At 52.1% G+C, this 12,096-nt stretch overlaps 1 protein-coding gene across 10 annotated transcripts in view; it reads right to left on the minus strand.

Annotated features, from left to right (window-relative positions):
• Positions 1 to 469: 469 nt before the first annotated feature.
• The window catches only part of ATP11A (ATPase phospholipid transporting 11A), a 150,441-nt gene continuing 138,814 nt past the window's right edge, over positions 470 to 12,096 (minus strand). For 3 of the 10 annotated variants that reach the window (XM_045567550.1, XM_045567558.1, XM_045567548.1), the window contains exons 27-29: positions 11,933 to 12,036; positions 9,792 to 9,957; positions 470 to 4,456 (exon numbers count right to left, since the gene is read on the minus strand). In XM_045567550.1, the coding sequence (XP_045423506.1) occupies positions 4,283 to 4,456; positions 9,792 to 9,957; positions 11,933 to 12,036 (444 nt within the window). In that variant the 3' untranslated portion in view covers positions 470 to 4,282. Of the gene's footprint in view, positions 5,739 to 6,606; positions 8,160 to 9,791; positions 9,958 to 11,932; positions 12,037 to 12,096 lie in introns of those variants that run through there. The other 7 variants (XM_045567552.1, XR_006739007.1, XM_045567554.1 and 4 more) reach the window with 7 other exon arrangements.

A 12,096-nucleotide genomic window follows, 5' to 3' on the forward strand; every position in this document is an offset into this window, starting at 1 on the left:
AGGAAGGGAGAAGCGTGGCACGAAGTGCACCCAGACCTGGGTCTTGGCAGGAGGGTCTCGTGCTGGGACCATCCGGTAGGTGGAAAAACCCCATCTGGGGCTTCCCGACCCCTGGTCTCTGAATATGGCGGTCCACATCCGGGCCTCACGCCTGCCCCCAGCTCAGGGAAGCCAGCGAGGCCACCCCACCACAGAGGACACTTCACGTTCACCCCAAACAGTCACGCTTGACCGTGTTCTCACGCCATGGTGTGTATTAGCAGGAAATGCCGGGGCAACTTAGGTGATTTTATTGAGTTATAAAGAAGCTGGAGCAGGTTTGTATCTTTACTGCAAGCAGACTCAGGTCAACTGCTTAGACAATCTACAGAAAAGTGCAATATAATTAATGTTACCAAGTCACAGTTTATCTACAGAAATAAAAGTTAAAAACAGGAGCATACGAAATAAATGTTAAAGAAATGTTAGGTCTGGTTTAATTCACAATTTAATTTTTCAAAGCAGGTTAATGAATTATCAGTTAAACATTGCTGTTTGGAGGCTGACTTATATTAAATGCACCTATTATGTTTAATAATTTAAAAATAATTTCCAGGATGTATGATAATGACAACTACAGATACCATTCATGTTAAATACATTTTTGAAGATTCTCTCCTATTACATTACATAATGAATAGACATTTTTAAATGGTAATGCAGACACATAATTTTAAGTCAGAGACAATATATGCATATTAAAATTCTGTATCGTTTGATATGGTAAAAAATAAAGCTATATAAACTGATCTTTAGATATTTTTCTGCAAAAGTAGACACTTTCCCGACACTTCCAACACACCTCCATTAAAGCTGTTTATAGACACAATATCAGAAAGATTTTCCTTCCTGTTCGCCCACCTCTAGCTTAAAGAAAGATTGCATTTCCCAACTGATATTTTTCCTCTTTTGAAAATGTTAAATGGGTAACTTCCAAAAGCAATGTAGGATGCAAGCTCCTGTCCACCAGGCTGTTATACCCAGTCGAAAATAAATAACTAAATTTTAAGATGAAATGAAAGTGGTTGTGATAGTTCAATACTAGTCAATGCAAAACACATGCATTTCGAGCTTCAGGGAACACGGCTGGGAGCCTCTCTCAGTCGCCCTGGACACCGGGCCGGTGCACGGCAGCTCGGCGCAGCCAGGGCCTGTAGTCACGGCCACAGAGCCCCAGCAGGCCAAACCCCACAGGCCCTGTTCCTGGAGGTGCCGGCACCACGCCCCAGGAAGGCAGTGGTGCCAGGCCCTGGGTGTTGTGGCTGGCTTGCTCAGTCCATCCGTTCAGACACGCAGAAAGCAGGCTGACTGGGGTCCCAGGGACACCCTTCCCCAGGTGGCCAGACACTGCTGTGGCCACCTCACCTTGGGGCTGAGCTCAGGGGAGCTGGACCTCCCCTTGGGGAAGGGCCTCATCCAGGGTGCCAAGTCTCACCCCCAGAGCAGCCCCTGGCCTGCTCTGCACAGACCCGGGCGTCCTGCCAGGAGGGGCCTCTTTATTCCACAGAGGCCCAGGGTAGGGATCTGGGGAGCCCGACCTCCCCCACCCAGCCAGAGGCTCCCCGCAGGGCCCTCAGCAAGGAGGCAGGATGACGAGAAGGACATGGACCACGCACATGTGTGTTCCTCGTGTGTGCACATGGCATGTGCATGTGTGTGCATGTGCGTATGTGTGAAGGGGCTTCATGAGTGTGTGTGGGTGTGTGCATGAGCGAATGTGGAGCTGACAGCCAGAGAACACGGGTGCAGCAGGGCCCTCACGCATGAGTGGGGCGGTCTGCGGCAGGGACAGCATGTTCTGACAACAGGGCATCACAGCTGGTGGTTTGTTCGCATGTACAGTAGTGAGTCAGAGTTTCAAAACTAAGGAAAGTGTTTAATGTTGACACTACTTGCTTCAAAGTTAGTTTAAAGCAAGTCAATACTAACTACTAAGAGGCGGAAAATTGCATTAAATCATATCTGAAATGTCACTTCACTGAGGTGGTTCTAATACTTTTATTTCTATCTTGTGCCACTTGTCCATTTCAAATGATCAGGCACTTTCATTGAATAATTGCCCAAACTATTTTCTGAAAGACGTTTCAGAGCATGTGAAGTTTAGTGACTTTGACACTGAGACGTGAGTCATCAGAGGTAAATGGTACTGTCTCGACACAGGCAGGGCTGGGGTGCAGCTCACATAACTGTCAAGCAAGAATCTTCTATTCTTAAGGCTGAAGGATGGACATTAAAAACAAAAACCAAAAAGCTAATCACATTGGGGATTAAGTTTAAAAAAAAAAGCTGCTGAAATTGTAACAAACACTGAAGAAAAAGCATAGCAACTTAGTGTACTCCAAACATGCTGCTCAACTAATCACTGCACCAGAAACCACGAAACAAAGAAGTGTATGTGCAGAATAAAATGAGATCTGAAAATTCACATTCATGAGAATGAAACATTCAGCCAAAACTCACACCCAAATGTAAATGTGAAGTGGCCAAAATTTCATAAACTTAAAAAATGAAAGCCTTAAAAACATACTTTAAAAATTAGACAATATGTTAACAAATAAATGAATAAAAGAGATATAAACAGCTATGAAAATACTTCAGTGCAAAGGCAATTTTGAGATTTCTAAAAAAATACATTACAAATAATTTCTTAACTGAACATACAGAGAATCTGTCCCCCAACAGGTATTACATTTATACCCACATTGGGTGCATAAAAAGGGCTGTAAAAACGCACACACCATTGTTGGTGGGGTCAGCGTGCGCCGGGGTGCCAAGCACAGAAACACACGCAGGCGGAGGTGACGCCAGGGACCCTGGGGCAGGCGGGCGGGATGGCCCCTTCTCTGTGCTAAGCCACAGACTCACCATCCTCATCTTTGGTGTGGAGCTCGTATGTCACCTCGATGTACCCCAACTGGAGTGCTCACTGTTCTTGCTGTCGATTTGTCCCCTCTTCAAATAAATATTTTCTCAGTGAAATATTAAACAATCAAATGGTGAAATCTGAACTTCCAAAAACACCTACTGCCGAGTCCTTAGAAAGACACCCAGCTCAGGCGCCAGAGCCCCGGCTTCACGGCAGCACGTCCGGCTGTGGGCCAGGCGCTGACCTTCTGTCACTGTCTGCGTGATGCTCTTCCAGAAAGCGTCAGTTTAAGTGTCTGGAGTCTGAGTCTCACACTGAAATGTCTTCTTTAGACCATTAAGGCTGCGTCAAAGAGATCACTTCTAGAAATAGAGACACCGGCAGAGACAGGAACAGGAACTTCGTGACACAGCCGCCTTCTGACTGCTGACCCTCCCCAAACTCACACCGGACACAGTCCCGAGACAATGACAGCCCCGTGGGAAACACAGACCGAGGTGAGGTGAAGCTGCTGGTCACGGTCTCCGGGTGATACTGCTTGTCAGAACTCGGCCGCCCTGGGCCCACCCCGTCAGCCAGAATCAGGTTCCTGGATGTGAACGCCACCCCTGTAACCACCTCTCCGTGGAGACAGAGGCTGTCTGCTCATCACAGCCAAGCACCCCAAACCACCACCCTGCCTGACACCCCTGCAGCGAAAGGTCCCATGGCGAGGCGACTGGCGACTCCGTGTGGCAGATGGTCTCTGAGTACTTCCACTGTGATGGCTGAGCCGGGCAGCCTCGCCACACCCTACTGAGGTCTTTTCATGGCAGCAGTGGCTGAAGGGGAAGCAAGACCCTCAGACAGCCCCAGCACACGGGGTCAGGTGGCTTAGATGTGACCCTCGGGAAAACCCGTGCCTCAGATGAGCAAGGAAGTCCAGGCCATGTGTCTGGGGGATGGACATGACCACCTGCGGGTCTGCTCTGGCTGCTCCCACACCACAGCCATTAGAGTGGCAGCTCCACCAGGCTCTACCACACCCCAGGGGAGCCGTGTGAGCCAGACCCCACAGTGTGCAGTGATCCCGTGTGGCAGCCACGGGCCTTGGCCGGCCCTTCTCTTCAGGTGGCAGCGACGCTGAGGAGGGTGCAGACACGCAGGTGGGGGCAGCCTCCACAGCTGCAGGAAGGATGGCCGGCCAGAGCCCCAGTCCCTTTGGAAGTTGAGCTGAAGGCCGGGAGGCCGCTGGGCCTGGGACAAGTGACAGCCAACACGCTGTGCCCAAGGGCAAGGTCTGTGACCACTCCCTCCCCTCCTGGGCACCAGGAAAAGCACACGCACACACGGACACTCGGGGCCCAGCTGCTGAGGGCCGGGACTGAGAAGCGTCCATCACATGGGCATTTCCAGACTGGACCCAGGGCAGCCGCGTCTCAGGCTGGAACCACAAGAGTCCTGGGCAGGGCCCTGGGTGGGAGGGAGCGTGGCATATTCCTCGCTCTTCCAGAACATGAACGCCACCTCCTGAGGTTGGGGGCCCCGGCAGACAGGCGAGGGACAGGGGCTCTGTGGAGAGACAAGAGTGGTCAGTTCGGAAATGCAGTCCCAGCACTGTGCCCAGCGTTCTGCTGAGAGAACGAGACACAGTCAGTCCCAGGAGGCTCCATGGGCACCTACACTGACCCGAGCCACTTCCAGAGGCAACACCTGCCACGGCTCAGCAGGATTGGCCGGACTTCGCTTTTAGGGCAGGACAGGTGGGGTTAAGTTTAGGCCACCCCACCGCAGAGGCCACAAAGAGGGGCTGTGACTCTGCACACAGGTGTTAAGTGCCTGTCTTTCATGGTGCCTTCAAGTGACCGGTCACCGTCCCAGGAAAGACAGAGCAGGGCAGGGTGAAGGATGGACAGTGCACAGGAGGTTTCTCCCCGTAACTGTTGTGATGTGCAGCGAAAGCTCACAGACCCCAGAGACCCTCAGACATGAAATGCTAACCCACGACCCAGGGCAGGAGGGACAGGGCTCCCAGGAGTGATGAATGTCACAGTGACCACGCCCACTCATGTCCCTGCCTGTTGGCTTTCATGTCACCACAGACGGGCGGGCTGCATGGCTCGTTATGAACAGCTCATTGGGGTCAAGTGTTCTTGGGAGCACCGTCAGATTTAACTTGACAGGGACAGCAGGCAGAGTCCGTGTGGGGCACGAGAATGTCTGGCCAGACTGGGATCCCGGGTCACCAGCACCACACGGGTGCCAGTATCTCCAGGGACACGGCTGGCAGACAGTGAATCACACCCATGCCTGCTTTAGCCCATACTGAGTGCAAACCACGCCATCCTCCAGTTCAGATTTCAAAGCAGGATCTGTCCCCACAGCCTGCCAAGCGAAGCTGCAACCCCATCAAAGGACCAGGCGTGAGCCTGTCTGGACACAGCCACTCGGGCTGTATCGTGTGCATGCGTGTGCTGAGGGGCGCTGGCCATGTGACTGTGTGGGTGTGCGTGCACATGTGTGTGTGTGCTCGAAGTCGCTCCACATGCGGGCAGGTCACCCTCAGGCCCATGACTTACCTGGGACAGCAAAGGTGCATGTGTGTAAAAACAGTTTGTTCTTTTCTCACCATGAAACTTAGTTATCAAAAACGGCAGAACACAGCAAAACTTCGGAGGAAAAACAGACAGTCTGAAAGAGTCACAGCACACCAGCCTGAGCACTCAGCGCAGCAGTGGCCATAGTGTTACCTAGCGTCCAGCTAGTCGTGCCTCGGCCGCGGTAAGAGGTCCTTCAGAAGTGGCCCGTCGCTGCTTGGTGTGGCACTACCCGGTGCCTTGTGTTGCAAGCTCTTCTGCAAGGGCGAGGAAAGACACTGAGACGCCTGTGGCTTGATGCAGTGGGGCTGTCGGGCCGGTGCCCACGAGCACCAGAAGCACGTTCCTGGCCTCTGTCCCCGGCCATGGTGGCACTGACCTGCACCATCTGTGGCCCCACAGCCAGCACTCTGGACAGGGCTGTCATGGAACTGCCCATCAGCAAGGGCAGACAGGGCCTCTGCCAGGCAGTAGTCCACTTTCTTAACAGGACAGTTCCCAAGAAGAACCTATACCCAAGGACTGAGAGGTGACACCGGGTTCATGGAACAGATTTCAGCCCCCGTGGGAGAGGCAGGGCACTCAAGGTCCATCAGCTGGAAGGTCCACTGGGCACTTCCAGAATCCCGAGCCACACGTCCTGCCCCAGGTCCAAGCTTCCTCAGCAGAGGTGGCCAGCGTGCCTCAGGAGAGCCACCGTCCCATCCTGCCAGGGGGTGTGTCCCCGCCAGCCCCGCATCCTAAGGCCAGTGCCCTCAACGGGCTGCAGGTGGGCGGGCCGAGCCTCTGAGCACTGAGATATTTTTAGTGGAGCCTTCCTAGTAGCAAGGAACGAGGGAATTTTAAGAGCTGAAGAACAAGGTTGAATCACAGAACTGCAGGTGTGAACTGGCCAATGTCTGGTGAGGCTAAGGCTAAACCAAACTCAGTGGAGTGGGATGTAGAATTAAATTGTATATAAACAGAAGTGCAGACAGACGGAGATGCAAGTACACACATATATTACATACATGTAACATATATGTAATATATACACATATATTACATATATGTTACATATATGTAATGTATATATTATACCTGATGCCTGTGACTTTTTTTTAACAAATAGGAATAGGTTAAAAGAAAAAACCCATCCATTTGAAGTAAAATATATTCAACACAAGGACTCATGAAATGTTTTTTTCTCCAAAGTTTTGCAGAACTCCAAGTGGTTTTGCAATTCCACAGCAAACTCCTGTGTGCACCAGAAGCCTGCTGGCAGCAGGTGCGCTGTGGTAAGGTGTGGGTGCTGGCCATTCCTGCAGGGTCACGCCAGAGCCACAGCCCTGGAAACCTCAGTGACTTCTCCAAGCAGCTGGCGCCCAGCGTCCGTCTGCGTATATTCAGAAGCAGATCAGCTCTTCACAAACTGCATCAATATTTAGAATAGTTATTTTTAGCCTAGAGTTGGCATGATTTAATTATTTTCCTAAGGACCTCTTGTGACTTATTAAAGTATTCCTAATAATTTCATCCTAAATGTTTTCAAGTATGTAAATAGATGAAATTATATAATTTATTCTAGCAAATTCTGATGACACCAAATTAGAAAAAATTTGATTGCCATTAGTTACTTGGACCTAAAAAATGTACCATCTTGTTAGTTTAAAAATACTGTTTAAAATATATAGAACATGAACTGTTCTTAAAAGAAAAAAAGGGTTTTTCTTGCGTTAGGCATTTTCCTGTGCTGCACTGGTAAAACAGTAACATCAAACACACTAATCGTGAGGCGCAAATAAATGCGGTATTTAGGTGCAGGAACAAACACCCGAAAGGCGGGCAGAACACCACATCTAGACAACAGGAATCCTCTGAAAGCTTGGCTCTGGGTGAGGAGGCTTCGATCCTGAGCAGCTGCCTCAGAAAAATGCTCCGTGCTCCGCAGATGCTGCTACATCGCCGAGGAACACTCTACAGCCGTTTAAAGAAAATTAGAAGCTTTCTGTAACAACAATCACATCTTTCTTTAAAAAAGTGAAAGGGGAACTTGGTAAAACATTTGACGGACAGTTTTGTCCCCTCTTTGTGTACAGTTGCGAGGCTCAGCCTGGCCGCCTTCCCTGCAGTGCTCTGCGGCCCTGAGCAAACCCTCGTCCATGCCCTGTTTCCCCGCCTGCAGGAGGGGTGCCCAGAGTGGAGCATGATGTGAGGGGTCTTGTGACTCATCTTCGTGGGCTGCGGAAAACCGAGTGCGCCTGAGGTAACTGTGCAGGGCTCGTGTGACTCACAAACCGCAAACATCCACACCTTCATGTACAGGAACAACCTGGTGACAGGAGAGCTTATGAGACAGGGCGCCGACCCGTCACAGGTGGGACCTGGTGCTTCTCAGGGGCACCGAGAGAGAAACGTTGCTGCATGGAGAATACACAGCCCACAGCCCCTGTGTAGACCTCTAGAGACAAGGGGTCACAGCGTTTCTTAACGTGGCTGTTATAACCAATGACACGAGAGCATATTATTCGGCCGCTCTGGGTGATACATGTCAGCCTTCTATTGCCCTGTGACCATCGTCCCAAACATGCAAAAAGGCAGAGAAGCATCACCTGGTTCCGTCAGAAACTCAGACTGCTGGAAGTCTGAGAGAGCATAAAGATGGTTGACTGCTCCACAGAAAGGCACTGGTTCTTAGCCTGCCAGTCCCGGGCGTGGGAACAAGGAGGTTATTTAGGCAAAGCAGGTTGGAAGGCGAAGGGAAACGAGGAAGGAAAAGAGAAACAAAAGAGGTGGTGAGTTGGTTAAAGGCTCCCACACCCTGGTGCACATTGGCTCTTCCTCCCCCAGGAGGGCCCGGGCGTCCCTGGTTTATGCCTCCTGGGCTTCGGTTCTGGTTGGTTTCTGGCCAGGGCTGCTGGACTCTCGTGGGACACAGAGATACAGGGACTCCTAAATGAAGGTGGGACGGGAGGGGTTCTCACTGGCACCTCCAAAGTGGCTTTGCAGGGGCAACATCCTACACACTGTCCTGGGACCAGAGGTTCTGTGGTAGCCCCTGAGAGTCACAGGGAGCCCTGAGTGAAACGTCCTCTTAACACCTGCAGAGTTTAACTGCACCGTGCTCAGGCGGGGACCCTTAGCAGGATGTTCTGGAGGCACTGAGACGCCTGTGTCCCTGCTCCTACCTGTGGGCAGAGGGGAGGCCTGCAACCCCCAAAACATTTCTGTCCTACATCACTTTAATTAAACAAGGTGCAGTGGGATCGTGTGGGGACATTCTCACTGTCACTGAGCAGCAGTCTCTCCTCCCGAGGTTTTGTTGGCTGGAGGCCTGGGGGGTGCCGGGGCTGGGACTGGGGCTTCCACAGTTTAAACTAGCCCCAAAGCCCCAGGAAGGGCTATAGCCAGGGTCGCTTCCAAGAGCTGGGGATGGGGTAGGCGGGGCAGTGCCAACCCCAAGGCACGGCTGCCTGGTTTCCACCCCAAAAACCAGCTGGGGCCCCCTGGAGAATAAATCCCTGCTGCATCCGAGCCACAGGGAGTGAGGCCCCACCTGGCAGAATGATTGGAGATCTCCGGGGACAGAACTTGAAAATCTGCATTTTTAATAAACTCCACAGGGATGCTGACACAGGTGTGCCCTGGACCACCAGGTGAGAACTTTCCCATCGTGTCCTCAGTGGACAGTCAGCAGAAAGGGCAGTGAATGGGTCCCAGCCACTGACTTTTGGGGTGGGTTCCCCTCCCACCCACTCTCAGTCCTCACAGAGCTCCAGGCCAGAGCTACGGTGCTACACAGACAGGGAGGGACAGCAAGGCTGAGTCCTTGCCTCCCCCAGGCCCTGTACTTGGGGCATTTTGCCTGGGTCACTTCCTTCCTGTGCCACAATTAGCTTGTGGCCAAATTCGGGAGCGTGGAAAACAAGCAGCCCCATCAACATGCAGTGCTTCCTAATACAAATGCTAACGTTTGTAGCCAAATTTACCATCCTTAAAAATTATATAATTTAACCTTTATAAAGTAATGATTAATTTAAAAAATTTGGATTTAAATTATTTTTTGTATTAATCTTTCTTCTCATTCTTTTTATCATTTAAGGTGAATGTTTAGGTCTAAACTTAAAATTAAACATTGGTCATCTTTAATTTTACCTAGTTTAATGTTTAAAATCACGTATCATTATGAAATTCATTAGTCATATTTGGACTGACCACATTTTTATGCAATCCAAACCTTTTCTACTATCTTTTATAATTATCATTTCCCAATCTTAAAACTAGGAAACTAGAGCATGCACGGCCCCAGCAGGCGGAAGAACCCTCCGTACCTGGACTCTCTCTGTCGCCGTTGGCCACAGCTGCCTGCACAGGACTTTCTTGAGAACGTCGGGGAGGAGGCTCACCGTCACCAGCAGCACGACGGCCAGCCAGGCGGGCCCGCTGGACAGCATCTGTATGAACACGTAGTACATCCTTTGGTAGTTGAGGAATGGCCTGTGGGGTGGAAGGACATGGAACAGAGACGTCAGGTCAGCAGCAGAGACTCACCCCTCACACCTGTTCCCTGCTCACTTGAGGCAGCCTTTTGTTCTGGGAGTCACTACAGTTGTCACTGACAGTCACTGGGAAGTGGTTTAGCCACCTGCTCCAAATTGACCACAGGAGAAATGGGGTGTGGACCCTCCCCTGTGAGGCTGGAGTACTACAGATGGAACGGGAGGAAGAGAGTCTACCAAGTCATGTCCAAGGCAAAAATAAGGTCCCGACGTTTGGTTTCTGAGCAGCAAAAGAAAAATGATTAAAACAGTGGTGTTCTTTTATCTCGGAGTCTTGATCTGATCCACGCTTATTAACACGGAAAAGACGTCCTGTGCCCTGACTCACAGATCGGGTGACTAGCTGGCACTCGGGCCATCAAACACAGAGCTTAGAGCTCAGGACAACGTTACCACCAGGAACACAGATGACCCCAAGAAACTCCCGTGTGGGGCCCTGTGAAGGAGCCGGCAGGAGGAGAAACTGTGGGCTTAGTGCAGACCTGAGCCACACAGCCCCTTCCTTACATGTTGTCATGGGACACTTCTGCACAGCCCTCTGCACAGCTCTGCAGGCTCAAAGACAACACCCCTCCCTCCAAGAACACATGGCTAGACTGGGGTGGACAAGGAAAGAGAACATTGGGGCACAGCATGGTGACTGACGAGTAAGGCACAGGCGCCCAGAGGATGGGCAGGCTGGCTGGGACCCACCAACACTGTCTTTCCTGGTATGTTGGCTGGAGGAACCTGTCTGATGCATCCCCTGGCCACTGGGGGTCACCAGCCAACCAGGGGAAGGGAGAGCCATGCAGGCCGGGTCAGGGCCCTGTGGGTTAGGGATGTTTTCACGCCGTGTCCAGAGGTGGCCCCCTCTCCTGGGTGCCATACTCGATGCTGCAGACACGGAGTGGAGGGGACACTGCACTGGCCCGTGGCCGGGCAGGACCAGGATGAGGCCAGCCTGCCCAGTGGGAGGGGACACGTGCCCAGGTTGAGGCCCCAGCACCAGCCCTGCTCAGGTGATCCAGTTTCAGGAAGCCCCCCCTGCACGGGGGCGTCATGGGGACACAGACCGTGCTGCCACGGAACTATGAGCCCCGGGGTCTCGCAGGAAGCGCAGGAGCTCACAGCCTGGAAAGAGGCAACAGTGCTGGCACTGAGAGAGATGCTGGCTTTCTCCCAGACTGATCACACCAGCCTCACTTCCTGACTGGTTTAGCACAACCATCTCAGAACTGACCGCCCTGTCTGCATGGCGCTCACCAGCTCATCCTCCCGTGCAGCCACCCGGGTCTTTGTAGAAGTGCAACCTGACACTGCCGTGCCCATGGCATCCTCCTGTGTCTGGTCAGCTAACTGCCACATCAGACCAGAGCCAGGACCCTCCTGCCCACTGCTGCTCTTCACTCCTGAGACCCCCAGCCTGGCCCTGAGCCTGCTGCTGGGCCAGAGACCCCACCCTGGAGCCAGGCTGCAGTGGTGGCCCTGTCCAGCCCACTGGCACCGAGGCTGGTCTCACGGAGATATGGGCCGGCAGGCACTCAGCACAGCGCCTCATTCCAGGAGGCTTTTAGTAAGTGTCAGCTATTGTGATGATGGTGATCTTCTGGTTTCAGTTTAAATGACACCTTTTCTGAGTCTGTCAATATGACATAGGCCCCTTGGCACAGTGAGCCATCTGTCTCCAACTGCTGGCTCATATGTGGTGCCGTTTGGTACGTGTCTCCCCCCGAGTGTGTCGGTCACAGGAGCAGCCTCAGGTCTGGCCCCCACTGCTCCCCAGGGACAGGCGTGATGCCCAGCACACCGGAGACATTCACCAAACGTGGTCACAGCAATCGAGGTTGTACATGACACACCCTTGACCCCCAGTGAAACGGCGCAGGACTGGGAAGGAACAAACAATCATGCAATGCTTAGCAAATTCTTACCAGATAATTCCTCCCCAGAGCAGGGAAAAGACGATGTAGAATAGCAGGGACCCCCAGATGACAAAGTGGTTTATCCAGGTCCAGTAGTGTGTGTCTAACGCAAGCTAAGAGAGAGGAAGGAGGTGGTGAGCAGGGAATTCCCTGAGCAGCCAGCGTGAGCCGGG

Source organism: Lemur catta, chromosome 13 (assembly GCF_020740605.2).
Source record: "Lemur catta isolate mLemCat1 chromosome 13, mLemCat1.pri, whole genome shotgun sequence".
NCBI classification, from domain to species: domain Eukaryota; kingdom Metazoa; phylum Chordata; class Mammalia; order Primates; family Lemuridae; genus Lemur; species Lemur catta.